This window comes from Dendropsophus ebraccatus, chromosome 13 (assembly GCF_027789765.1).
Source record: "Dendropsophus ebraccatus isolate aDenEbr1 chromosome 13, aDenEbr1.pat, whole genome shotgun sequence".
Classification (NCBI taxonomy): domain Eukaryota; kingdom Metazoa; phylum Chordata; class Amphibia; order Anura; family Hylidae; genus Dendropsophus; species Dendropsophus ebraccatus.
In genome coordinates, this window is record NC_091466.1 from 56975580 (window position 1) to 57000539 (window position 24960).

General features: G+C 43.3%; 1 protein-coding gene across 2 annotated transcripts in view; it reads right to left on the reverse strand.

Annotated features, from left to right (window-relative positions):
• The window catches only part of AKAP6 (A-kinase anchoring protein 6), a 165429-nt gene that overhangs the window by 132860 nt on the left and 7609 nt on the right, over positions 1 to 24960 (reverse strand). The window contains exons 1-4 of one of the 2 annotated variants that reach the window (XM_069950753.1): positions 17713 to 17793; positions 14350 to 14644; positions 5740 to 5991; positions 2884 to 4029 (exon numbers count right to left, since the gene is read on the reverse strand). In XM_069950753.1, the coding sequence (XP_069806854.1) occupies positions 2884 to 4029; positions 5740 to 5991; positions 14350 to 14625 (1674 nt within the window). In that variant the 5' untranslated portion in view covers positions 14626 to 14644; positions 17713 to 17793. Of the gene's footprint in view, positions 1 to 2883; positions 4030 to 5739; positions 5992 to 14349; positions 14645 to 17712; positions 17794 to 24960 lie in introns of those variants that run through there. The other variant, XM_069950752.1, reaches the window with a different exon arrangement.

The window sequence follows — 24960 nt, forward strand, 5'->3', positions numbered from 1 at the left end:
TTTTTACTTGGACTTTTAAGAAAGATTGATGTGTGTTTACAACATACAGGCTTGTGCAGAACAATGCCATAAGCAGAAGAGCAGGCAGACTTGCTGTGTAGAGAGATAATCTGCTGTATTGAGCAATATTCTAAAGCTTAGGCAGGAAACTGGCACTTGTGCTGTGGGAGGGGAGTAGGCAGAGTGGGAGGGCTGGGATAAAAAGCTGTGGCGAAGCAGAAAACAGTTATCTATTTCCTTGACAGAAGATGGATTTTTGAAAACATACAATAATTATCAAATACAAGTGGAATTGTTAGAGATCTATTCCTCCGGCAAGGGGAAAGTTTGGACAAATCATGAAACTATTTTTTGGTATGAAAGGGGCTATCCAGGATTAAGAATAATATGGCTGCTTTCATCCAAAAACAGCTCCACTTTTGTCCTCACCTTGTTTGCAGTATTACTACTCCACCGGAACTGAGCTGCAGTACCACACACAAACTGGGGACAAGAGTGGTGTTGTTTATGGATGAAGGAGACCATGTTTTTGCTCCCCCTAAATAACCTCTTTAAGGAAACTCAATCTTTGCCCCTGAAATAAAAGGGGTTGCCGTTGCCCCACCTTTTGATGTTTTCCCCTATTCACAGGAGATAACTGTCTGGTCACCAGGGGTCCGACATCAAGGATCCCCAGGGATCTTAAAAAGTGAGCCTAAATCACCTATATGAATGGAGCAACATACTACGATGGGTCCCAGGGGTGAGAAGCCAACCCCCCATGATCACACAGTTATCCCCTTTCCTATGGATTGGTGAGAGTATATAATGTGGACAACCCCTTTTACTTTCTGCCTGTAGAGGAGAAGCTGCCATGGAGCATACGTGTCTAGCACATGTGGTTGGTTTCTTCCCATGGCCACACTTCCCTTGAACCCCATTGGCTTCTCTATTATGGCTTCTGGTGTTGACATGTCATTCCACCAGTGCCATTGCAACCAGAGTTGGCATCAGCACCGGGCTTACCTGGGCAAGTGCAGGAGCTCACAGCACTCCAAAGGGGCCCAGTGCTTCAATGTTTAGCCTGCTCACTGTAGTGGTGCAGGACCTGTTAGTGTGCCGCACAGAGAGAAAGAGGGGGGAAGGACCTGATCACATGACCTGCAGGTTCTCAACCACACAGTGTGGAGATCAGCTCAACAGAGAGGAAAATGAAGAAGACTGAGCTGTAAATGCTGTGTGTGTGTGTGTGTGTGTGTGTGTGTGTGTGTGTGTGTGTGTGTCAGTTAGTAATGTGTGTGTGTGTGTGTGTGTGTGTGTGTGTGTGTCAGTCAGTAATGTGTGTGTCAGTGTGTGTGTCAGTAAGTATCTGTGTCAGTAATGTGTGTGTCACTAATATGTGTTTGTGTACGTCAGTGGTGTCTCAAGTGATTGTGCATAGTGTGTGGATGAGGGGCCCGGTCTTTCGCCCAAGGGCCCACAAAAACCTGGAGCCAGCCCTGGCTGCAACCATCACATCAATCACAGGCCGTTTAACAGAATACCACCCCACCACTACCTCCAAGGTGATACCTCCAAGATGATACAAGGTGGGAGTGAGAAAAGATAATATCTTATCTGCTCCTGGAAAACCCCTTCAGTCTCTGTCACTTTAAAAAACCTTTGACATGTTGGGGTCTGAGTTTTCAGATCCCCAGCGATCACTAAAATGAGGAAGCACTTCTCTTCCAGGCGTGCCACTCTCCCTGCAGGACAAGAATTCCATATGTAGTGGTTCTGATACGGGTGGCCCACTAAGTTTTATGTCACCTGGGTAAAGGTAACTTAGATGCCTTTTTGCACTTTCACCACTTAGTGTCTCACTCTCCACTGTTTGTAAGAGCACAACTGCAGGATAAAGGTTAACTGTGTTTTTGTGTTCACTAGGCTAGCCAATCAAAGGGGCAGGTGCCTCACACACCACCTGGCAACTACACTCCTTCGCTCTAATTCCTTTACACAGCCTCACCAATACGAGGTTAGACCCAGTCACTCATAAGGATAGCTAGTTCCTCGTGGGAGGACTTTGGTTTTTGGTCCTTTGACAGTGGATGGTGGGAAGAGAGACACTGAGGGAAAGAGAGATAGAGAGTTCCTGTTGTAGTAGATAACTGGTCCTGGCCCAGGGCAGGACCCTTTGTCAGGAACAAGAGACAAAGATTTTCTTTTACAAGAGACTTTTAGTCTCTGGTAACTGTCCTCTAGGGCAACCTTGCCTACACCTGGGATTCTTCTCCACTTTGTCAGGACAGTGTACAAAAATTCAGACTGATCTGCAGTAGGACAAAGAGCCTAAGCTGACGTATCTTACTGTTTCACAGACAACTACCTTGGGAAGGCTTGAGGAGTTAGCTACGCCCAGTTGTAAAGGCCTGTGGCTCATACTAACAAACCTGGCCCTTTCTGATCTGGTTTGGCAAAAGGCGGCTCTATATATGATGCTTGTAACTGTCAGTTTGTTCTATTTTGTATTACACTGAAGATTTACAGTAAAGGATGCCTACAGTAAAGTGCTGGACTCTGTACTTATTTGCCCACCACACCTGCACCCTCACAATGTGCTAACACTACAAGTGCCAGTGCCCGTGTGTCCGGGGGTGGGTAACGGCAAAAAACACCAAACACCCACCACTGCATAACACCTCAGCACCCCGGGCCACGGCACATAGACATATTATACTATCCAGCTAGGAAGAGAAGCTTCTCATTCTAGCGATGGGTGGAGTTCTGAACATTCAGACCCAAACCGATCAAGACATTTGACATTTACCAATTATTGTCTTGTTATTGCATGTAACCAACTGAAAGTATGAAAACGCAAAATGCAAAAATGTCACCAAAAGGTTTGATCAATGGTTGACTTACCTGAATCTTTTCCCACACGTGCCGATCATTGTCCTGCCTCTGTATATCCCACATTAGCCTCTGTATAAGTGCTGCTCTGGTCTGTCGTACACTGTTGGCTGGAGCACCAGGCTGTGGAGTCGATCGCCCACTGCCATTTAAATACAGTGCCATCTCACTGGGAGTACTTGGAGAAATACATCGGGGTGAGCTGGGTCCAAGCTCTGAGCCTGAGCTGATCTCCCAGTCCTCAACATCCCTCAGTGCTGGTTGGGTCTCTCCCGGAGTTGGAGATACCAGCTGTGAAAGGCTACCTAGGCGCAAGGCAAGAAGGTCTGCTTGGTGTAAGTGTGAGGGTAATGCCAGGAACTCATCTGATCCATACCAATTGTCCGTCTCTAAATTCTGTGGTGGTGAATCCAGTAGTCTATCTTCTTGTTCCTCTTTTTGACTTTCGTTTGGTGTGCTGCAGCGTGAGTGCTTAGAATTGTTTGGTGACTCTGTGCCATCTAGGCCTTGGTCCACCTCACCATAGTCCTCTTTTGCCATCACATTGTGTAGTATTGTAACATCATCTTCAGGTTGTTGACTTTGAAGAAATGATGGGACTGTGGAGCATGTGGGAGGCAGGCTAAGACCAAAGTGTTTTTGGGGGGACGTCGGACACACTGGCAAAGGAGAGTTGGGTTCATTGGATGACAGGTTTTCTGCTGGTGCCCAGTCAGCCACATCATTCAGAAATAGTCCTCTCTTTGGTAAAGAGGGACGAGTAGGGGAATCTCCTCCATGGTCACTGCTCTCTTGAAGGGGTCTTTTTGGTGTGGTGCTTTCGTTAGGCGTGAACATTTTAAGAGACTGCTGTCCTGGTTCATCAATCTGCTTAGGTGTTAAGTCTTGTTCCATCTCAGCATTAAGGATGATGTCTTTGTCAGGAATCACAGTGAGCAGGCCCGGCCCCTTAACCAGATCTGGAAACTCCTGTTGCATAGCGTTGTAGGTCCAATCTTCTAAGGGCTTGGCAGGAGGAGGTGGCGTGTCCTCCTCCCTGGGACTGTAGTCTGATAGTTCAAAGGCAGTGATCCCACAATCTAGAGAAAGATAATCTGGGGGGCATCTAATGGTCAACTGACCAGAGCCGTCCACCTCAGTGAGAGCATCCAGCCGATCCTGGAAGAAGAGAAGAGTACAGGTTGACCAAATTATACATTGTCTAAGTCCATAAGACATACAGCAGAAGCATAAGGGTACGTTCACATATAGTTTTTTTTCCACATTTGTGACTTTGTGCAACTCTAAAAGCTTACGTACAAAGTAGAACACTTGGGGATCCATGTTAGGATGCCCTTTATTATTCAGAAAAACAGGACAATGCTGCAGCAAAAAGTACTAAAACACTAAAGAGAGTGTGTTGCTTGCCCCAGCACTGTGCCACCTTTAAACAAATTATTGGCAGGTGTGTCGGGAGTCAGACCTCCACTAATCTAATATTAATGAGTTTTCTGGAGAACAGGTTATAAAATCTAGATAACTCCTAAGGCTTTTTCTTGCCTTTTGCCATTTTTCTCTAATTTTAAAATATAAAAAAATACCCCCACCCCCAAAAATGCCGGCTTTTATTGCATTCATTAAAACTCAATAGAAAACGAGCTGCAGTTGGTACACGTTGTAGTATTAAACTGGACCAGTCTAAAAATTAGAGACACGTTGAAAGTTTTGATCAGTCAGTTTTAAACTATGTGAGTATTTCGAATGGCTAGAATGAGCGGAGATATAGACACCAGCTTCTTTCACCGGTCTCTGAGCCAGGACAGAAAGAACTTCTCCCAGCTTGTTCTAGACATTAGTGAAGAACAATCAGACCCTGACAAATCAAAACTTTTGACACATGTAAAGTTTTTTAAAGCAACCGTGCCCATTTACCAACTGTAATTTTAGAGTAGGGATGCACAATTTGTAGCCCTCCAGCTTTTGCAAAACTACAATTCCCATGATGCTAAAGGATGTTCAGGCATAAAGGGAATTGTAGCTTTACAACAGCTGGAGGGCCCCAGGTTGTGCTCCCCCGTTTAATAGAAAAATGGCTGCTAAAAAAGTCTGCAGTTTTTCAGCATAAAAAGATGGGAACAAAAACGAACATACCCTTATACTGAACAAGCGGGCTGCAGGTACAGCTAAACACATTTCATTTATTTGTGTCACCCATAGGTCATTGGGTTTACGTGGGAAGTTCTAGCTTTGAAAAACTCTATCCTACTCCTAATATCATCTTACTTTCTACACAGTACATACTAAGAAAAACATATCTGCTACAGTATTTAGATTTACAGCTAAAAGCCAAAAAGGAGTGCATTTAATAAAGGAACCAAGATATCATATACTAACCATTAATCTAGAGTTATATTAAGGGGGCATCTAGGATCAGGCAATATGATTTACATATGGGACTAGATACCCTAAGAACATGTGGGTGAAAACAGTAGCTCCATCGTTTAGTGTGGTGCTAACTCCCACTGCACACATCTTTTTTTAGTATAATTACAATATCTTGTAAATTTAAAGGAGTTCAAGGGGGAAAAAAGTAGTAGGTACATAACAATTATCATGCATCTAGCTAAAATGTTATTATGGGAGGGGCATCTGGGACTAGGGCAATATGGGACTAGATACCCTAAGAACATGTGGGTGAAAACACTAGCTCTATTGCTTAGTGTAGTGCTGGCTCTCACAGCACAGATTTTTTTTTTAGTATAATTAGGATATCTTATGAATTTAAAGAAGTTCAAGGAGGAAAATAAGTAATAGGTACATAATAATTATCATGCATCTAGCTAACATATTGGGTGAAATTAAAGGGGAAAATTGAGTGCTACTTCTTGCCTCTTGCTCCTCCTTTGTAAACGCCTGCAGGATGTCCGTCTGCCGGGTATAGTTGCCGTTGCTGTCCTGTAGCCCCTGTAGGATCCTCTCCCTCAGGACCAGCACAGACACCCGCAGCTGATGCCACAAGAGCTGTACTGTATGGATATCCACAATCACATTCACCGAGTATGACAGCAGCTTCAGGGAAAACTCAGTGTCCAGCAGAGCATGGATCTGTTCCACGTGATCTGAGATATCCTCACAAATTTCCTGCCATGTAGAGAGAAAATCAATATTAGAGAGGAAGATAAACCGGGAGGAGGACGGGCGGGTACAGGCAGATGAAGGACGTTCATGGACAATAAACACATAGTGAGAGAATACTATCTCACAAGTTCGAACCGTGGAAAAATAATTTTATCATATTAATTCCTTAAAGGTTACCACGAAGAAAAAAAAAATATGTATGCCCTTGAATAAACCTCTATGGTAAAACTCGTAAAAATACAGTACATGTATGGGACCTGAAAGAGCCTGCAGCTTATGCCTTCTGCTGAAATAGTCTGTTGTCTTTGTGTGAGCCAGCATGGCACTGGGCAGCCCCTGGTTGTGTCTGTGCGTGTCCGGGGATTCATGACATAAGAGGACAGCTGCCATTACACTTTCAGCTGTCGGGACATTTTGCTTCTAAAACACACAAACACTTTAAGCTGTTTCCATTGCTTGCTCTGTCCCAGGCTTTACTGACAAAGCTTTACGTTTCCCTTGAAAACACCCCCTGTAAGACGACTATAGGAATACAGGTAAAACTCGTTATTATTTGTTAAAAAAAAATCATTGTATTAGAATAAGAGTCCTGGAAACAGCATGGAGACCGATACAGTCCTAGAATGATCAGGGACTTGTCTCCATCAGCGACATATGAAGTGACAGTAGTCCACACGTCGTCCCCTACCTGGCCTCCATGAACGCCTCCACACCTGGTCTGTCAATCAGTCCCGGGATTTAGGGCCTTTCCCAGAGTCAGAAAGGGCCCCGAGCCTGAACCATGTCTTGCGCGAGGCTGGTCCCTCTGTGCCCCTCCCAGGGACTATTTTTAGGAGCTAATTTCTCACCCAGGGGAATGTGATAGAAGATGGGAGAGACCCTCTGACTAGTGGCAGCCTAGGAGGCCGGCACATTGTAGGAAGATACACTAAGCTGTGCTTCACCGCTCAGTCATACAGATTACCCTGAAATATGTCACATTATACTGAGTCACACCAACGCAATCTATAGCAAAGGAATTGACTGTTTTATAAAAATAAAATTAAATCAAAATTTTTTAGCCATATGGCAGCAACCGTACCTCATATGTACTATGATTATACTTACCATTGTCATACAGGTTACTGTATGATTTCTGATATGTTTAATGATCCTGTATATGTCATGCAGTAAATGTATGCTTTATATGTATGTTTGTATATATATATATATATATATATATATATATATACAAAACATAGAAACAGAAAAATGCTGAACATTGTCTTTTAGTGCTAAAAAATATATGCTGAGCAGTAGCGTAATTTGGTGGGGGCAAAGGGGGAGGCCGCTCTTGGGCCCACTGAAGATTTTGCCAGTTAATGCTGTTCGTAAAAGCTATTGCTTTTACAGACAGACTTAACAAATGTCTATTGGCTGTAGGTGGCCCCTGGCCAGCAACCAGTGCTCCTGGGGGGCCCACATGGCTACCGAATGTTGCGTCTGACCATTTAACTGTATGCGCTTGTTTGCAAGGAGAACATACAGTCGAATGCAGCAGGGGGATTGACAAGGTGAGGAGAGCATTGGCTCTCCACCCTGCCAATCACTGTTGTGGCCACAAGAGGCCGTTCCCTCCCTTAGAGCTGCGGGACATGAGTGATGTCACTAGTGCACTCACAGAGCAGGGAGAGAGTTGACATCAGAAGACTACAGTACTGCAACCGCACAGCAGGTAAGTATGGCTTTTTTCCTTAGTCATAGAGGAAGAGACCTATGTGGGATTCCAAATGGCTTAAATCTAGTATTTAAAGTGCAATGTGCAGCCACTATACATCAGATCTGGTACTGAGGAAAAACAAATTAAGCCATTTGGAATCCCGTTGTTTGTGTAAACCGGTATATTCTCTTTTTCCCCCCTTTTTTTGTTGTGGTATTGTAACATGTCTGATATTTGTATGGTCCCCTGCACCGTGTTTTTAAGTGTCTAAAGTGTATATGTTTGTTTTATGGGATAGGTTTGGGATTTATTAACTAATAAAGGATTGATATTTTGGTAAATAGTTTTGGTATGTGATTTGCGTACATTTAGGGTTTTTTCTTTAGTTTTGGTTACTACTACATGGAAACAGAGGGAAATAATTACTATATTGGGGCACAGAAGGCCTAACTACTACTACATGGAAACAGAGGGAAATAATTACTATATTGGGGCACTGAAGGCCTAACTACTAGTACATGGAAACAGAGGGAAATAATTACTATATTGGGGCACTGAAGGCCTAACTACTACTACATGGAAACAGAGGGAAATAATTACTATATTGGGGCACTGAAGGCCTAACTACTAGTACATGGAAACAGAGGGAAATAATTACTATATTGGGGCACAGAAGGCCTAACTACTACTACATGGAAACAGAGGGAAATAATTACTATATTGGGGCACTGAAGGCCTAACTACTACTACATGGAAACAGAGGGAAATAATTACTATATTGGGGCACTGAAGGCCTAACTACTACTACATGAAAACAGAGGGAAATAATATTGGGGCACAGAAGGCCTAACTACTATATGGATGCACATATAGAGGCCCCTCTGTACCTTCAATATGAAGGTACAGAGGGGTCTGACTACTATATGGGGGTGCACAGAAAGGATCTATCTTCTATATGCAGAAACAAGGTGGGGTAATCTACTATGTTAGGTGTAGATGGTGGCCTTTTTTTTTACTATATGAGAGCATAGAGGGATCCTGCAAACTACATGAGGACTAAAATTGGGTCTAAATACTCAATGGAGGCATAAATTGGCTGCTCTCATATACTCTGTACACCATAATTATCAATGCCGCTCTCATATACCCTGTACACCATGATTATCGGTGCTGATGTCTCTTACATTTTTAATGTATTGTCATGTGTAGTTTCTATGAATTAATAAATATTATTCCATTTAGTTATGTTGCAGTAGTCTGGCTTTTTTTGTATATAGGTTATTTAGTATAGTTGCCTTGAACTGCATGGGACTATTTATTGATATTACCCAGTATTTGTACTATACATTTACTCTATCGGTATTATGGGTTTATCCTTCGGATGTTGCTAATTTGGTCACTGACCATCAGCTATGGTGTGGTCCTCATGCTGCCCAATAGATATTAGACAGATAGGTATGAGATAAAGAGAAAGAAGAATGGATGGATGGATGGCTAATTAGAAAACAGAAACAGTGCCACAGCTTGCTCTATGTTGTTTGTGGTATTACAACTTGGTTCCATTCTCCTTTAGTGAAACTGAGCTGCACTACCACATCCCAGCTTTGGAGGAGAGTGGCGCTGTTTCTGGAAAAAGGCAGCTATGTTTTTGAAAAGCTTGATAGCCCCTTTAATTTTTACATGGTTATATTAGGAAATGTAGAAAGTCTTTTTCACTGTTCTCAGTCCCTGTTCACTATGAATAATGTAGTAGAATATTATTATTCGGAAAGCATTGTCATACTAAGGTTCCCTATGGGTAATATAATGGGTTGGGGGCCAACTGAGACTATTTCCCCCCCTCCCCAGGCTGAACCCCTAGCTACACCTAGCTGAGTATAATGGTGGACTGACGTGTGGTATAATTTAGATGACATGTCACAGGGACATATGAAAAGCTTTGATCGATCAGGTACTTCCCATTGATCAGAAGAACTGCACAGTATTGTATTTGTCATAATTCGTTCCGGATCCACGCTTGTAATCCAAATCTACTCTTAAACCAAAGCAAATTTTCCCATAAGAAATCATATAAATGCTGACAATTGGTTCCACACCCCAAAAATAAATATTTATTATTCAGAATAACATGTAAAACTAATAAAACAAACATTCAGAAACAGCAGAATATGTGATATTATAAGTTACTGTACAGTAATGGAGAGGATGGGAAACACAAGGACTGACAGAGACTGCAGGGAGCATGAATCAGGACAGATGTGGGCACATACATGCAGCACTCTCTGTCCGCGGAGAGAGGGGTTACAGCTATGGAGAGATTACCTCCACAGTCCTGTCCTCTGATGTAAGCCCCAGCCTGAAGAGGATCTGCTATGATTTGGAAGGTGAGGGAGACTTCCTGGGTCAGAGTACAATGCTGTAGACCCCACTATGCAGACCATGCCCCTCCTCCACTTCTCCTCATGCCCAGTACAGGGAGCTCTTACACCAAAGCAATGCTCTTAAACCAAGTCACAATTTTGAAAAACTGCGAGCTCTTAAACCAAGGTACAACTGTACTTTCATCAGCCAATGACCTGGATTCATCTACAAGAGGGCCCGTTCCAATCACCAGAGATACACAAGGATTAAAAAGACTCTAAGGAACGGAAGATCGGGTTGGCATAAATACATTATGCCCAGCAAGTTCTGTGCACAAGCCTTATTAAGTAGAACAGGGATTGTGCACAGAACTTGCTAGAGAGAGAAGAATTGCTGCAGGTACCCTTTAATTCATCATGTACAATGGCTAAGAATTACTTCATGTGAGTTCTATAAAGCTAAGGGAGGAACCACATCTTTCTTGTCACTAGCCAGCTGCTTCCCATCCCCATCCTGTATAGATGGCAGTATGACTTATAGAAATTGCCATGCTGTGATAGAATAATTACTTTGCTGTGAACCCATTGCTATAGTATGACCTATGAACAGCTCAGCCATGAATCAGCGGGTCCAGTCTTCCAGTACTCGTCAGCTGCTGTATGTCCTGCAGAAGGTGGTGTATTCTTTCCAGTCTGACACAGTGCTCTCTGCTGCCACCTCTGTCCATGTCAGAAACTGTCCAGAACATTATAAAATCCCCATAGAAAACCTCTCTTGCAGAGAGCACTGTGTCAGACTGCAAAGAATACACCACTTCCTGCAGGACATACAGCAGCTGACAAGAAATGGAAGGCTTGAGATTTTTAAATTGAAGTAATTTACAAGTATGACAACATTTGATTTGAAAACATTTTTCCAGAGTACCCCTTTACACCTATTTTCATTGGCCCGCTTCCTGTTGGGTGCGCATCACGTTCCTGCTGTACACTCTAGCTGGGAACTTAGCATACTACCATCGCCCTCCCACTATTTGGGAAACTTCTGTGGGTATGGTGAGCAGTATAGTTAGTGAATCTTGTCACTTGCCACTTTGTCCAGTTTCATTTTGAAGTTTCCATCATAGGGAGGTGCACACACACTAATATAAGATGGCATTGAGGGTATATTTTTAGTCAGAGCTAAAAATACAGAACTATAAGCAGTGAAAACCCAAACTAAATGTAGTGCTGGCTCCCCGCTCCCGGATGTCCTGCCTCTTTTCTATTGTAGGATAAGGAACCAGTTTTGGTCCCAAGTAAAAGCTCATCCAAAATATTATAGACCAGTCGGCTCCTCTACAAAGTAGCTGACATTTAATGCTATATTTGGCTTTACAGAATATTCCAGACCTGTGAACTAACTGTGGCTCTAAGTCTCACTTAGGTCTGGTCCCCCTTATAACTATCAGGCCAATCATTTACAAGTATATTATATGTCTATAATGTTTCTTCTCTCATCTTGTAGAAACATCAAGCTGACTTATTTTAACTCTAGTTTCCGCCCTGCTTCTATTGGAGAATAGCTCCATACATATAGCATATTTAGAGGAAAATGCTTTTTTTTTGTTTTTGTTTTTTTTTTGCATGGCAAAGGCAGAATTGGAAAAAGCAAGCTGCTTTCATCCAAAAACAGCGCCACCCTTGTGGTTGTGAGCGGTATCACAGCTTGGCTCAGTTCACTTCAATGGACTTTAGATGCAAGGAGGGCATGAGTGGCCGAAAGAGGCTGAGTTTTTCTAACCCTGGATTACCCCTTTAATTCACAGCCCGATATCCAACTCTGGCCCTATAGCAATGATCCCCAATTTTTAGCTGTCAGGGAATGATGGGAGTTGTAGTTTTGCAACAGTTGTGAAGGCACACGTTGAGAAACACTCTTCTATGGGTTAGGGTGTGATAAAACAACAGCAAATGTGTTGTTTTGGTCACCTGCATGCAATGTACAGATGCCATGTGCAGTACCCAACAACAGCCACTAGGTGGAAGCCTAATTCTAGAATTCACTCTAGTGGTCTCCATTGCTTGGGATGAGGCTTTAACCTCACACACAAAGTTGCATTTAAATGACATGAAGATTAAGCTACAATAAGTACTAAACCACCCCAAGTGTGCTATGGGAGATTATTTCCAGGTCTAAGCCCTGCCACTTTACATTCCGGAATAATTCTGGGATTATCTACTGCCTGTCTATTCCTTTGTGCTTTGATTTCCCTGTTTAGTCAGTCTCTGCAAATGTGACTGACAAATCTACATAGCAGACATTCCTGGATATATTGACTAGCCTGGTATATTAGTAAGAAGCTGATACTTTTGTCTCCAGGAACAATGTATGAGTGTGATGGGCTTTATTGTATACACTGAGAAGGGGCACAGATACATCTCTGGAGTATTTAAAGGGGTTGTTCAGCGAAAATCTTTTTCTTTCAAATCAACTGGTGTGAGAAAGTTATATACATTTGTAATTTACTTCTAATAAAAAATCTCAAGTCTTCCCATACTTATCAGCTGTTGTATGTCCTGCAGGAAATGTATTATTTCCAGTGTGACACAGTGTTCTCTGCTGACATCTCTGGCCGAGACAGGAACTGTCCAGAGCAGGAGAGGTTTTCTATGGGAATTCACAAAAAACCGAGATGTCAGCAGAGAGCAGTGTGTCCGACTGAAAATAAACCAACACTTCCTGCAGGACATACAGCAGCTAATAAGTATGGGAAGACTTGAAAGTTTTTAATAGAAGTAAATTACAAATCTATATAACTTTCTGATATCAGTTGATTTGAAAGAAAAAGATTTTTGCAGGACAACTCCTTTAATGCCTCTTGCACACTATCATAAACTAGGGTATTGTCTACAAGTGCAGGTAGTATCAAACCCACAGTATATTAATACCAGAATTAATAATATTCTAGGGGCCGGAGCATTTGCCCAGAGCTCGGACCCAGCTCATAAAATTATATTGGCTTTAACGTCCTAGATTGCTGGTGGTCCATGTTGTTAGTAAGTAGGTACTTGAGATTGGTTTTTACAAGGTACCATCTAATCTAAGGCCATGACTGGTTCACATTTACTGGGAATGTCCCATGTCACCTGGTTGCTGGAATGAGGTATATCACTCTGTACCATTTACTTATTACAAGCAACCAGTGATCCATTTTATGATTGTGACCCCAGCTCTCTGATTCAGAGCTAAAACAGTGGATCACTAGGATAATGTAGATGGAAGACTTAACCACAAGGGTTCACAATGCATAGGACGTGTTCAATACAATACGACACCACTAAGTCAGCTTCAAAGACTCAATAGAATATAAGGCAACTCCTGAAGTAGATTGCATTACCTTTTTAACTACTGCCCCCCCCCCCCCATGTCTTTGGCAGCAACCCCCCCCCCCCCCCCCCCAAATTTATATATGTATAACATTTAGAGAAATTAGAGTAGTTCAGAAGAAAATCCAGATTTTATAATACACACACACATACATATATATATATATATATATATATATATATATATATATATATATATTATACACACGTTGTATTATTTGGTTGAGTATCTGTATTCTTCACTGAATAGTTAGATGGGTGGAGACCTTATTGCAGCCAGGCATGTGACTACTAGGGTCCTATAAGACAAAGCAATTTTTAACTATAAATGATCGCAAACAACATTGTTTATTGTTAACCTGAAATTGTTCGCCATATTACACAGAATGATAGTCATTTACGATCATTTACTCCATCTAAGCCCCTATTACACGGCCCGATTCAGAGGAGCAACGAGCACTGACCTGACAGGACAGCTTGCTCCTTGTTCCCCGCACACTGTCGGCGCTATTACAGCGAGCGGGTAAGTGCAGGAGGGGGGGGGGGGGGCATAAGGAGCTGCGGGGACGGGCTGCCCGTGTGATTGTTAGATTGTCAAGGCAGCCCATAGGAAATAGCAGCGGTCTGCTGCCGCCGCCCCTGTTACACTGAGCAGCAGCAGTTCCCACCAATCTGACTTTTCAGGGAAAAAGACAAAAAAGTCAACCAAACAGTAAAGCCTGTATGTCTCAGGAAGGGGGAGATGTAGGAAGACAGTAAAAACACTGTGAAAATTATATTCTCCCACCAACAGCTTGCATCCATCAATAGTATGGATGATAAGTGTTTGATTGGTGCGGTACCATAGTAACACAAAGACAATGCATTGGTCGACACTTTGCACTGACATTGTAGACACAATAAAACAACCCTTTACCCGCTATCTACTGTCCTCACCTTGAGTTGCATTAGATGCACATCAACATGCTTGCTTTGAGGGTCTTCTTGCACGGACTGTGTAAGTCCTCTCACTCTTTCAGCTGTGCTTCTTATCCAGGTATCAATCTCCGGCAGATGTAAGATAATTTTCCAGTCGGCCCCCGTATGGACCGGAGGAGGTCTTTCAGAGCGCTGGACACAATCCTGCCCTGTGGAGGGCTCGATTTCACACGAGTCACCAGCGATAGAGTCCATGATAGCCGTTTCCTGGGATCTTATAGTCGTCATACTCATGGTGTACAGTTATTCATACCTATGAAGGTAAAATAATAGTACAGTTACGTTATGAATCTAGTATCAATGGCAACTATAGCAAAAAAAAATAAAATCCTCAATCTGATTGGTTGCTGTGGGTACTCCATAAAGAACATACATGTTAGTATCACGGTCAATAATGATAGTGGCATTTAAACAGTTTGGACCTGCATCATTGGTGGTCCAGTGGGCCCCACTTTAAAAATTATATAAATTACATAATGCATAATTGATCAAACTATTATATTATGGCACTCCTTATCCGGCATGGTCAATGGAGTAAGGGAAAAAATAAAAAGAAAGAAAATAGCTTTATTTTGGTCACATCTCAGAGAAAAAAAATTAATAAACAATAATCAAAAGTCAAATGTGGAACATGATGCAAAAAATGTGCCCTCACACAGCTAGGTAGGTGGAAAAATAAAAAAAAAGTTGTAGGGGTCAGAACATGGAGATGCAAAACAAAAACACCCCAATTTTGGTATTGTTAGATTCGTACTGACTAGAGATCAAGCGTGCTGTATGTGTGGTGTCCCACCACGGGCGTTACTAGTCTGTACACCAAGTCTGTACTCAAAGTTTAGTGGTAATGAAGTTATGCTTAAGTTTTACCACTAGATGTCGCTACTATGTATCTCTGTACTTGTATATTGCACAGCTGTAGTGAGGAAGGGGTTATTGTTTATTTCTTTGCACTCTTTTCTCCACCACTCACAGGAGTTATTACATATCTTTAAGGAAGTTGTCACATGGGGAGAGGAAGTGTACACCCACACTTAGTCAATCCAGTGTAGTCTAGTCTGGAGTGTGGTAGTGGACGGACGCACATGGGAGACACAGAGACTCTTATCTTTAAAGCTACACTTATCCCAACTATGCAATGCTAAACCACTTAAGAGAGGACAAGTAAGGGATCATCCCAGACCACGCCGTTGACGTCTCTAAAGGTGCAGGACAGTATCCCAAAACTAGAGGAACTGATCCAGATAGAGTACGTAGGGTTCTAGCAACTTTGCTCTATCTCACAGCGTATGTGTAACCAGGTAATTTTGGCCACCTTGCTCAACTCAGGTAACAAAGTCTGGGGCTTGCGTCATCTTGTTAATACGGGTCACCTGACACTGCAGGGCAATAGGTGGTATCACAACAGTGGTCGAAACATGGGCACAAGTATTCTTCTACTCTCAAGTATTCTACTTCTTCTTCTTCTAAAGTTCCAGCAGAGAACAGTACTAAATTGGGTTGGGACTCTCGAGACAAACTCCTCTCTCCTACTCTGAACTCTCACGACTTACTATTCTTCGCTTCTCTGAACTTACTCTACTTCTCAACACGCAACCAAGTCAGCACTACTATTCTACCTCTAAACTCTCAACACAGATTTTGTCCAGTCAAGTGAAAAGTCTATTATTAGCTGGTGTACTAAGTGTTCCTTCAGTAAAGAAGAGTTTATTTATGATAACAGGACTCAGTGGTTATCGCTCAATCACCTACACAATAGTTACACTGTCCTTGGGTCATCTCCCCATTCTGTGGGTGACGGTACCAACAGTCCGGGTGGGTCACATCTCCACTCTAGACCACCGTGATAAGCGCCCAAGGGACCCCCTCACAGCCCGGCAGGTCACCAACCACAGGGGCAAGGGTATAGCCAGCCATCCTGAACTAAAAGCAGGTGTGCCTCACACCTGTGTGCCCAACCGGCACTTGCGTCACGACAGTACAACCACAAGCTGAGCTATACTCCGACCAACCACCACAGTAGTGGCGTCACACAGTACCATCTAGCAAGTGACCGGTCAACCTCGTGCCACATATGCAGTCCTAGGGAGTTCTGTATCCAGGTTTTCCTGGACTCCCTAGGGTTGCATCCAACTTCTTCAGCCACCGGTAATCAAATGCCGAACAATCAGACTTGAGCATACTTCAGTTGTGCCCATCTCTAGTTCTGACATATAGAATATATTTTGAATGTCAGTTTTGCCATGTGATGAACACGTAATATACCATATGGTAAAGGGTTCCCATAAAAAGTCCAACTTGTTCTGCAAAAAAAACCCTCCTATACAACCTCAGTGGAAAAAGGAAAACTTTATGGGTCGTAGATGGAAGGAGAATGAAAAGAACGTACACCAAAAATTGAGGTGTTAAAAAGGGGGTTAAAAAATATACAAATTCTCAGGCTGTGACTAGTGTTACAGGGGTTTGTCACTCAATTTTTCATATGTTTTCATATGCCCGTGGCGAGACTAAAAATTCATTCCATACTTGTTATTATCTATTCTGACTGATTCTTCCCCCAGTTCTGAGCTGCTGCTTTCTGCTGAAGACACAAAAAACTGTGTGTGAGCTTTTCTCACTGTCTTCTCCTCCTCCTTCCTCCCTTCCAAGACTGCTGATGTAAACAACTCCCTGGCCGGCTATATCTGCAACATTGTAGCTTCTTTGAAATGCTGGGAGGGTTAATCTAAGCTCAAGCTGCTAATGGACTCATTACAAAGTTGCTACAAAGTTGCAGATAGGGACTTGTTTAAAATCAGCCATCTCGGAAGGGAGGACGAGGGGGAGACAGAGAGACAAAGGTCACACACAGATTTTTATGTCTTCATCAGAAAGCAGCAGCTGAGAACTTGGGGAAGGAGACTGAATAGGTAATACCAAGTATGAAATGAATTGTTAAGCCCCTCTTCCTTGGGGCAACTATGAGGAGCAAACGAGCGCTGTCAAACGAGAGCAAACGAGTCCGTTCATGTCAGCTGATAGTTGCCTTCTATTACACAGAACGATTATAGGCCGTAACGGCTGAATACGGACGATAATCGTTCCGTGTAATAGGACCTTTAGTCTCACCATGGGCAGCAACATATGAAAAGTTATGTTTGAGCGGAATACACCTTTAAGAAGCCAGGACCTAGGGTTTGCTACCACTGCTGTACCTCACTACCCGGTATGCACAGTGTGCATTGCTGATCATACACACTGGTGGGCGTACAGCATAGTAAGGCCACATAAAGGATATAATCCACAAATGATAGATTTCCTGGCCCTTTTACATAAATCGGTTACCAGGAACGTTCATTCCCTAATAATGAGCCGGAAGTCTATGGAAGTCTGTGGAAGTCTATGGAAGCCTGAAGTCTTCTGCTGTGAGTCAGCCGAGCACTTCTCCCTGCTCCATCAAATATTCAATGGGGATCTGAACACCCAGAACCTGCATGATCAAAACAATTGACATGTCAATTTTTTTTTAAAGTGACAGGGACACGTTAAACAAGCCAACCACCAGCAAGAGTCCAGATTACATATCCAGTATGTTATGATTATATTAGGATAGCCTATAATATTATTTACCGCTCTGTGTGGAGTAGGAAACATGGATCTGGTGTATTCCCCCTGGGCTGGCTCTGGTTTCCTAACCTACGCACCCCCTCCCCCGCACCATCTTCCCTGTGAATAGCAGATTATAGACAAGTAGCTGATTATAGAACACTATGGATAAAGCTGATTTCTCGCTTCTTAGCACTAGCCGGAGTGACAGGGAATATCAAAGTTCCTCCAGACGTTTGCAGAGGGTTACATAGGACTGCTATTTATATTTGCAGAGCGGCGTGAATAAGCAGAATCAAGCAGCAGCTCTGACTTCCTAACATGCGGTATAACACAGCACGACGACAACAACAAAACAATCCTGTGTATAAAACCTTGGCTGGAACGCACAGTCGTATACATATGACTTTGACTCTGTATGCTCACCTCTGTTATCTGGAGGGAGGTGGGGACTCCATGTCTTCTCCACCCCTCTACAATTATGGATCTGGTTGGAGCCGGCTGTGTGGTTTATCTCTATCTGCACTGGGCACAGGATCGTATATGATGTCTGCAATCATCCAAAATCTTCATCCTCAGGCTATGTTCACACTACATATATTTTTGTAAAACTTTGCCCGTTGTTGCCGATTGCAACAAAGGCCGTGATTAAGATGAAAATATACGTTACTTAGCCTTCTATGAAATGGTATACACTCCGGCCGGGATCCCTAGAGGCGCCGCGAGAAACTGACATGTCAGAGAAACCCTGTCAGTGCACACTATAGAGCGAGCGGCCGGAGCAGTGCAGTGGAGAGTTCTGATGCAGGCGCGCACGGATGCGCCCACATCAGAACGCTGTGGCGCTAAAGATCATCCGGCCGGGATGATCTTTTTCGAGACCGGCCGTTCCGTGACCCGGCCGGGTCACAATGGCCTGTCTTATACAGCGTATCCGCAAAAAAAAATCATCTGTCATGCATTGTATCTGTAATCCAAATTTTTTTGCGGATCAGCAAAAAAGGGGAAGGTGATACTAAAAATAAGACAGTGCCTTATATTATTTTTTGCTCCCAAAGAGGCACTATGTCTTATTTTCAGGGGATATCTTATTTCTATCCCCCTCGGCTCTCCCCAACCGGTCTGCCCAAGGCTCTGCCCCCCCACCTCTCCCCCCGGCTCTCCCATCTAGCTCACTCACCAACCTAGGAGAGGAGCAGGAGCATGTGGCAGAGTGTGCGGCGGGATGTACAATGGAGCGTGCGGCTGCATGTGCGGCGGGTGACATGCCACAGACCAGCACCAGTGTTGATGGTCCACGGGGGGATTAGGTGAATAGCGGAGAGCAGCAACAGGGGGGGCAGCGGTGGCGGGTCGCACTCTTACTTTCAAGGGAGGCCTTATTTTCAGGGGGATGTCTTACTTTAGCCTTTTGGTAGGTTGGGGGGGGGGGTCTAATTTTTGGATTATATCCTATTTCCGGGGAAACATGGTAGTTAAATAAGTGGGAACACTCATGCTGCGTTTACACGTAACGATTATCGTGCGAATTTGTGAATTACGAATTCGAACGATAATCGTACGTGTAAACGCAGCGAACGATCAAACGATGAGCGAGAAATCGTTCATTTTGATCTTTGAACATGTTCTCAAATCGTTGTTGATCGTGCGCAAAAAAAAATCGCAGATCGTTCAGTGTGAACAGTCGTTCGCCGATTTAACCAATGTGTGAGATAGGCTTAAGCTATCGCAAAACGATCACAAAACGAATTTTCCGTACGACATATCGTACCGTCTAAACGCTGATCGTTATGAAAAAAAAATTGTTACTTCAACATCGTTAATCGTACGATTGGGCCAATTATCGTTTCGTGTAAATGCAGCATTAGACTCAGAAATTACTACGGTTTTTACCCATGACGTTTAATCTGCAGCATTTTTCTTCATTACAAGTCATGTGAATTTTTTATCATGTGATTTCACAAGTTCTGTTTAAAAATTGGGGGGGAAAAACTCCTGAAAGTAAACGCCAATATGCATAGAGACGCAATGTTTTTTTCTGCCGTTTTTAACCCACTATAAAAATCGAAAAAATCCAAAAATAGTTTTTTGGGGGGGCGGGGGGGGGGGGGGGGAGAACAAACACAGAGCCTGCTGTAATTTAGCAAAGCTGGAAAAGAGCTGAAAAAAAGCAAAAGATGCTCTGGATAACTGGCAAACCCCAAAATGTCATGTGGGTAATGTGTTTCGTATTTACCCATTGACTCTCAGCTAACATCTGGCCGTAGCATTTTTGAGTCCCCCCCAAAAAAAGCCATGTAGCAATTTTGGCATTTTTATTGGCCTTTAAAAAACAAAGCCTAATCTCGCCTTAGTTTTGTGTCTCACTGGGATCCCTGTGGCGCATATGGATAGGTATTTTTCAGACAGTGCGTTATTTTAAATTTGCAGGCAATGAATAGTGTCAAGGAGGCGGGGCCTATTGTTCCCTTGGCCCTAGCGCTGTTACACCTCAGTGCCTCAGCCCTGATTACACAAAGCGTGGACATACAGCTCAGTGCGGTGTAGTGGTGCGGGCCCAGGGAAGGATAGGCCCCACCTCCTGGCATACGCACAGACTATAGACTAGAATGGGTCCAGGGGAAGGGAAGGATGTCCACTCAGAAGCAACCTCTCTAATGAGAGGATATGTTAATGCAGCCTCTATGCAGAGCGGTCTGCAAGGTAGCCTTTCCACAAGGTGGGAAGTGATCCCATTACAGGAGAGTACTGAGGATAGCTTGGGAGAACACAGTTAGGCCCCTTTCACACATTTGTGTATTCTATCCATGGACTCGTTCATTTCTATGGACCCATACACAAATCTCTGTGTTACAGATGTTGGGGCCGTGATCCATGCTGCACACAAATCACCTATTGTTAATGAAGGGGTCCATCCTAATGTGGATAGTTGAGGACGCACAACCATACGCCTGTCCACGACTATGGAGAGGGCTATGAATGTGTAAATTGGACTTGGCTAAGAATTCTTGAAGCTAGCTTGGGGTTTTGTTTATTGTTCCAGCTAAGTATTACTTCCAAAGAATGATCCTCCTAAAAATCCTAATCTAGGATCTGGTTGCCAAGGGTAATGTCAGTATTATAGGCTCTTTGGGCGGAAAGCAGAGACACGCAAGCCCTCCCATTCAAAGAGATTAAAGGCAGGATTTGGCGCCAAGTCCGCGCGGGGGGGGGGGGGGGGGGGGTTCTGCACAGAATCTTGTTGCTGATTCTGTAGTGTGAACTGGACCTTAGAGGGTCCAAATGCTAATGTATGGAGAAAATTGCTCTTTATTCTCTTCCATAGACTAGAATGGTTCCCACATACTGTTTGTAATTGCGGATCTACAATTGTGGGCAGTATAAGGACAGAAATTATGCAGACAGAAATTTGGGTGTGTGCAAGGAGCCATAGATTTATGTATTAATGTATGGAACTAGCTGTCATCTCGTATCCATCAGTGAGCACTGGCACATCCATGGCACTGAGTGAGTTCCTCCAAGGTCATGATTCCCCCTGGACATTTGGATTTCTTGTTTGTGAGGGCATCAGTTACTTTTCCCAGGGGGACATGTCCTGTTGTATCATGTTATATCATTTGTAAAGCCCAACACAGTCCCACTGGTCTTGAGGCCATTACGAGGCCTTATCTTTCATTACTAGTAGCAATATAAATCATCCAGGGCCTCTTACATTTGCATGTGTATTGAGAGACGATTTGGTTGTGCACATCCTTAATAGACAACTTTTTTTGCTGCTATTGCAGTGTCCAAGAACATGCTGTCAGTTTCTCGCTTTAAGTCTACTTTTATTACTATAGCCATGCCTGTCCTGGAAACTATATGCACTGCAACTGTTACTGTGTAATCCCTATTGCTCTCAGGTTCATGTGTGTATCCTGTATGTATAACTTTGTGCTGTGGTATGCAAAGGCTGGTGATCACGTGACCGTGCCCCGTGACCGTTCCTCCAATGGCCGTCAAGCTTTGGCCAGGGCTTACCATGTGACTTCCTCTGGCAAGAGTAGTCTATTCCCTGCCACAAAGGGGATAGGATGTCTGTGTGAGTTCTGCCCTCTACCTCAGAGAGGACAGATGTGTTCCTGTGTTCCTCTTCACCTTTAGAAGAGTGGCTGGTGCTCTGCTGTAACAGTTCCTGGCTGTCCGCCTGCTCAAGTGCCTGGAGTATCCTCTCATCTGGGTGTCGTTCCTGTTCTTCATCTCCTCATCAACTCAAGATACTCACCGCAAGTACTATAATCCACCCAGCCTCTCTATTCCTCTGTCACTACTACTCCCATCATCCGGCACGCTTCACCTCAGCCTATGCAGCACCACCTTAGCTCTGTCTGCTATATACCCGGTTGCATCCGGAAGAGACTGTTGCTACCAGTTACCTCAGTTACAATAAACTTGTAACCACCGCTGTTACTGAACCCTGGCATTGGTATCCCTTATCTGGTGCCCCGACTAGGTACAGCGAAGAATCGCATGCCCAGTATCCCACATAATGCCGCAGACCGGCCTACAGCTGTGCCACCCTCGTTCCAGTACCGTGACAACTCTATACCCTGCAGCTGCCCCGGTTCCTGCCTGCTAATAACACCTGCACTGCGGAATGGCCCTCACGGGTCAGGGCATCGCACTATTATATAGAAAACGATAAAGAACCTATACTTACCTGTCCGCACTCCACCGGTGTCCTCCCGTGGTGTCCTACGCTGACTGCAGCGCCTCTACTTCCAAGACATACTCGACTAGGGAGTGACAGCCTGCTCAGCCAATCACTGGCTATGGGGCTGTCCTGTGTCAGTCAGTAATTGGCTGAGGGGGTTATCACCCCTGAGACGAGTTCATCTTGGAAGTGGAGGCTCTGCAGCCAGTGGGGGACACTAGCCACACCAGAGAAGGCACAGAGGGAGCACAGACAGGTAAGCATAGGCTGTTTTTTGTTTTCTACATAAGCAAGAAATTAAATGTTGGATAACAGCAGACAATTCCTTTAAAGAGACATCTCTTCCCCATGTGGAGAAGCCAAAAAAGCATCTAACAAGTTTTCCTGTAAAGTTCCATAAAACAATTACCATGGGTCTGTGTTTTATTTGCACCACAATACCTGAAACCAGCTGTTCCTTTAAAAGTCCAGCAAATCCTGTCATCCTTACCTCCACCCTAAACCTCCAGGCATCCTTATAGTCTGTATTATGAGCTTAGGGCCACTTTCTAAAGTCAGTACTGGTAGGTGTTTTGCATTAGTGTTTGTAAGTCAAAACTCGGTGTGGGTCTAGAACACAAGTGGTAAACTCGCGGCCCTCCAACTGTAGCAAAACAACAATTCCCATCATGCCTGGACAGCCAAAGCCGGTTTTGGTTGTCTAGGCACAATGCTAATTGTAGTTTTGAAAAAGCTTGGAGAGCCGCCAGTTTGCACCTCTGGTCCATATACAGCTGTGAATTCTGATACCTCTTTTGCCGTACTTATAAACCAAACTAAGATCAAAGTAGGGTTCTATAGTGATCTCAGTTCAGCTTAGTAAAATATGGAGAATATATGCAATAGATATTGTGGAATTTTAAAATTCTGGAATGGTAAAATTATATACAGTGGTGCCTTGGATTACGAGCATAACTCGTTCCGGGGCCATACTTGTAATCCAAATCACTCTTAAACCAAAGCAAATTTTCCCATAAGGAATCATTAACAATTGGTTCCACACCTTTAAAAAATGACTTTTTTTTCTGAACAACATGTAAAACAAATGAAACAAACATTTAGAAACAGCTGAATATGTCATATTATAAGTTACTGTACAGTATAGCAATCAGCATGTGGAGTATAATCTATAGTAATGCATAATGCAGTAGTGTAGTACAACAGGCTAGAATATAAAAGCAGGGCTGCTGTCAGAGGTCTGTGTGGTCACATGACAGCAGTGGGGAAGGGGTGTGTGTTCAGCATGGACCAATCAGGAAGTGAGAATCACAGAGCTGTGCAGGAGGACAGTGACAGAAACTTTTCTACACAGCAGTGTGAATAGCTGAGTGTGAGTGCAGGCACATTATAGCAGCAGTGTGTATAGCTGAGTGTAAGTGCAGGCACATTATAGACCCCAATATACATTGGGGTCTGATTGCTGGAACTCCCACCGATTGAGGGACTAACAGAAATAGTGAGTGTTATACTTGGCCAATCCAATCACATGATGTCTCTTGATCAGTAGCATTTTTTCTTTTTGACTTTTTTTAAGGGTTTTTTTATTAATCTTTCTCCAGTTGACGGATGACGTAGTAATCCATAAGGCCAAAAAGTGAAATAAAAAATGGCCAAGGTTCATCATACACCGCACACCACACAACTCTATGATAAATTTGCTGAATTTGGCCATCAGCCCGAATAAAGCCATTTCTAACCAAAAGAATAACATAAGATATCAATTTACCATATCGGCACAACGGCTGGGTTGTTGATTCTGTCGGGGTATAGGAAGCCGTAAGCCTCATAGGGATGTTCATGTATTTGTGTAGAGCTGAGTGATTCCATCTGAAGTAACATTGTGTTATCTGAACCTAGAGTGAACTTGTAGGGAATGTCTCATTTATTTAATTGAAGGGAATTGAACAGGTAAGTAGCATTTTTTTAAAAAAGTTATTTTATAACATTTGCAGCCTTTTAGGGACTGGACAATCCCTTTAATTAGTTGTCTATAGAATACAAATATCTTAATTAAGGGTTTATTGTTAAAAACTTATTTTTGTGGATGTCATATGTGTGGATGGCACATGATTCTTCCAGGACTTGTCCTGAAATGAACTGTCAATTGGCAGAGGGATGTCAGAGAGTGATAGGGATGATATATACAGAACCTTATTTGTGGGTATAGTATACCTTATCTAGGCCTACAGCAGCACATTACAGCTGTTACAACTCAATAGATGTATGAGATATTTTGCATATCCTTTCTTCCCCAT